The 2,946-nt window shown below is 66.2% G+C and overlaps 1 protein-coding gene across 1 annotated transcript, besides 3 other annotated features; it reads right to left on the bottom strand.

The window, feature by feature from the left end:
• Window positions 1–47: 47 nt before the first annotated feature.
• Window positions 48–82: a microsatellite.
• Window positions 83–231: 149 nt separating this feature from the next.
• Window positions 232–256: a microsatellite.
• A 206-nt stretch (window positions 257–462) lies between these two features.
• On the bottom strand, window positions 463–2,088 carry Tco025E_06896 (uncharacterized protein; the record flags this gene model as incomplete). The annotated part of the gene is made up of 1 exon (XM_029373764.1): window positions 463–2,088. The coding sequence occupies one exon, from the start codon at window positions 2,086–2,088 to the stop codon at window positions 463–465; it is 1,626 nt and encodes a 541-aa protein (XP_029226135.1).
• A 753-nt stretch (window positions 2,089–2,841) lies between these two features.
• Window positions 2,842–2,872: a microsatellite.
• Window positions 2,873–2,946: the final 74 nt, after the last annotated feature.

The raw sequence follows: 2,946 nt of genomic DNA, 5'->3' as shown, positions 1-2,946 counted from the left end.
GGAAATATTGCAACACAGCGCGGCCACTAGAACCCGCTCCTAAGCTGTTTTTGTTGTGTTTTGTTTTTTTTTTTTGCTTTTGGCGGCCAGCGCGGCGGGGGGGCGTTTTGACTCCCTTCGCCCGCCGCCTCGTCGCCTCCGCGAGGACGGCGTGTCGGCGCATTTCCCTTCAAATGCAGTTGTCTCTGCTGCTGCTATCTACATGAAGGCCGTCCCTATTCTTCGCCGCCGCTCTTCTCTTCTCTTTTTTTTCTTCACGCGAACACCCGCGCCCCACCTTTTTTTTCTTCTCCCCCCGCGCGTGCGTCTGCGGCAACACGCGTGGGGTGGAGGGCGCTCGTCAGTGCAGGACAGACTCGCCGGCGGGCTGCGGAGTTTGGAAGGGGGATTCAACTCCCTATTTCCTTCCTTTTGGCCTTTGTTTTGTTTACTTCTTCGTTTTCTGCCTTTGCTTCCTCTTCTTCACATCTGCAGGACCACGGTGTGACGCGAGGAGGCGAGGTAGTGATTGACCTGCCGCACCACCGCCGGCACCACCCGCGCGGCCTCCGTTTCGCTCCACCCAAGCAGCTGGAAGAGCAGCTGGCGCAAAACCTGCGCGTAGAGGGGCTTCAGGACGTCCGCGGGGATCGGCACGCCCCGCGCCTGCACCTCCTGCGGCTGCTCCACCCGCGCCCGCTCCCGCCGCCGCGCGCACGCCGCACACGCCTCGTCCATGAACGTCATGCACGCCTCCCGCGAGAAGCGCTTCAAAAACTGCCGCATCCCCTTTGGGATCGGCTTGGCGGGCGCGTTTGCGTCACTCGCCGTGGCGGGGGAGTGCAGCAGGGCAACGGTGCTGCCGCGCCCGTGCCGCCGGTGCGTCATCAGCCACTCATCCCGCTCGGTGCTCGGCCGCTGCGTTGCCCGGCCCGACTGGGAGGCCCGCGTGCTGGAGTGGCGGCGGCAGCCGTACGTCTGCCGCAGGTACTGCGCCACCTCGGCCTGCTCCTGCGGCACGAGCGCCGCGACGACACGGTCCACCTCCGCGTGCGGGCACGCCATGAGCACCGCGAGGTAGCGGTCAACGAGGGCTAGCTCCAGCGCCGCGGGCAGCTCCGGTGCCTTCATGACCAGCTGCGGAACACACGGCGCCGCGGCAGCCCGAGCCTCCCCATTCGGCAGGGCCCACCGGTACTCGCGCTCGCGCCGCCAAAACACGTCGTGAAAGGCTATCAACCGACCATTACCCGCCGTCTGCGCCTTCGGCTCGGCGGCCGGGGCAACGACGCACTCGCTCTCCCGTGCAAGGGGCCCCTGCTGGTGCACCACGCGCCGATAACCGCAGACGGACATGGAGCCCTGCCTCGCCCCGTTCAGGCTACCCGTCGCCACGGCTTTGCCGCCGTTCTCGGAGTTCTCTCTGTCCGCGGCTACATTCGGCTGCCACCGCTCGCGCGAGGCAGTGTCCCCCGCATGGGCCGAGGACGGAATGGCAGCAGGAGGATGGGGGGAGGGGGTGGCAGGGGAGCTTGTGCGTGGGCGGCTGCTCGCAACCTTGTGCGGGGAGCTGGACGGCAACACGGCCTCCGGCGATCGCCGGCCTTTGGGGAGCCGCAGCGCCAGCTCCCTCGCCGCGTCGCGAATAAGCTTTCCGTAGGCGCCATGCATCCCCTCACCGTAGGGGCGACCTCCACTCTTCGCTGAGGCCCCGCGCAGACGTTGCAGCCGCGGCGGCGCCGACCACTTGCCCAGCCCATTCTCCTGCGTCCCTTCCGAGGCGGCCCTCGCCCTCTGCCGCTCCAACGCCGACCCCCTGCCGCTCCTTGACACCCGCAAGAGTCGCGGCACGGCAACTGCCGGCGACGGTGCCCGACTCCGCGGCGCCTGCGCCGGTCTGCCCTCGATGCGCTTACGCCCTCCGTAGGGGCTCTGCCTGGCCCCCAGTTGCTGCGGCTGCGGCTGCTGCGGCGGCGCGTCACTCTGTGGCTCGGACATCGCAGCAGATGCTACTTCGTGCGCCGGCGGACGCTCCTTGGCGGGCGGCTGCTGCAGCTCCCCATCGCGGCAGGTGCATACTTCTTCCGTCAGCGCCGCCGTATCTGCCATGCCTGCGTTCGCCCCCTGTTTCCTCCTTGTCGCTGATGTTGCTTTAATTGTGTTGCTTCTGTGCTGCGGTCGCGGCACGCGTTGCCCCGCCCCGCGCGGTGCGGCGGCTACGGCTGTTGCTGCTGCGGGTGGCCCCGGTTTGCTATCCTGCCCGGCGCAGCGGCACGCTGCCCGCGCCTCCGCCTCCTCCTACTTGTGCCCGACGCCGCGATGCGTGTGTCCGGCGGCCTCGGCCTCCTCCTCGCGCGACCCCACCGTGTCTCCACCGCAGTGTGCACACGAGCCACCCGCGGAGTGAAGAAGGGGGAACGGGAGGGGAAAGAGGGGGGGGAATAAAAAAGCTCTCACACACACGCGCACTAAGAACAGAAAAAGAAGAGTAAAACTGGCTTCGGCCTTCCTCCTGCTTTTTGGTTTGTTTTGTCCCGCTCACTTCCGCTGCGGTGCTGCTTCTCGCTCCTTCGCTGCCGGGCGGGTGTGGGTGGGGCGGGAGAGACGCGGCGGAAAAAGGAAGACGAAAAAAAAAAACGAATGTATGCGCAGAAGGCGAGAAGAAAAAAAAACGGGGTGAAGGCGCTGGGGTGGCCACGACGGCCAACGAGGGAGCACAGACGCAGAGAGACGAAGAAATACAAATATGTGCACGCAGGCATCGGGGGAGTGGCTTCCCCCCCCCCCCCGATCGCCGCCGCTTTTTTGCTTCGTTGCCCGGGTGCCGCCGGCCTCCCTCCTCCGCTCGCTAGGCGATACGGTAGACAGAGAGAGAGAGAGAGAGAGGAGGGAGGCCGGCGGCACCGCATGAGATGTGGCGGGTACGTTACGGGAAAACAAAACGAAAGACAAACTAAACTTTGACTG

Source organism: Trypanosoma conorhini (assembly GCF_003719485.1).
Source record: "Trypanosoma conorhini strain 025E chromosome Unknown Tco_14.4_contig_00493, whole genome shotgun sequence".
NCBI lineage: Eukaryota > Euglenozoa > Kinetoplastea > Trypanosomatida > Trypanosomatidae > Trypanosoma > Trypanosoma conorhini.
This window is presented reverse-complemented; position numbering and strand designations above follow the sequence as displayed.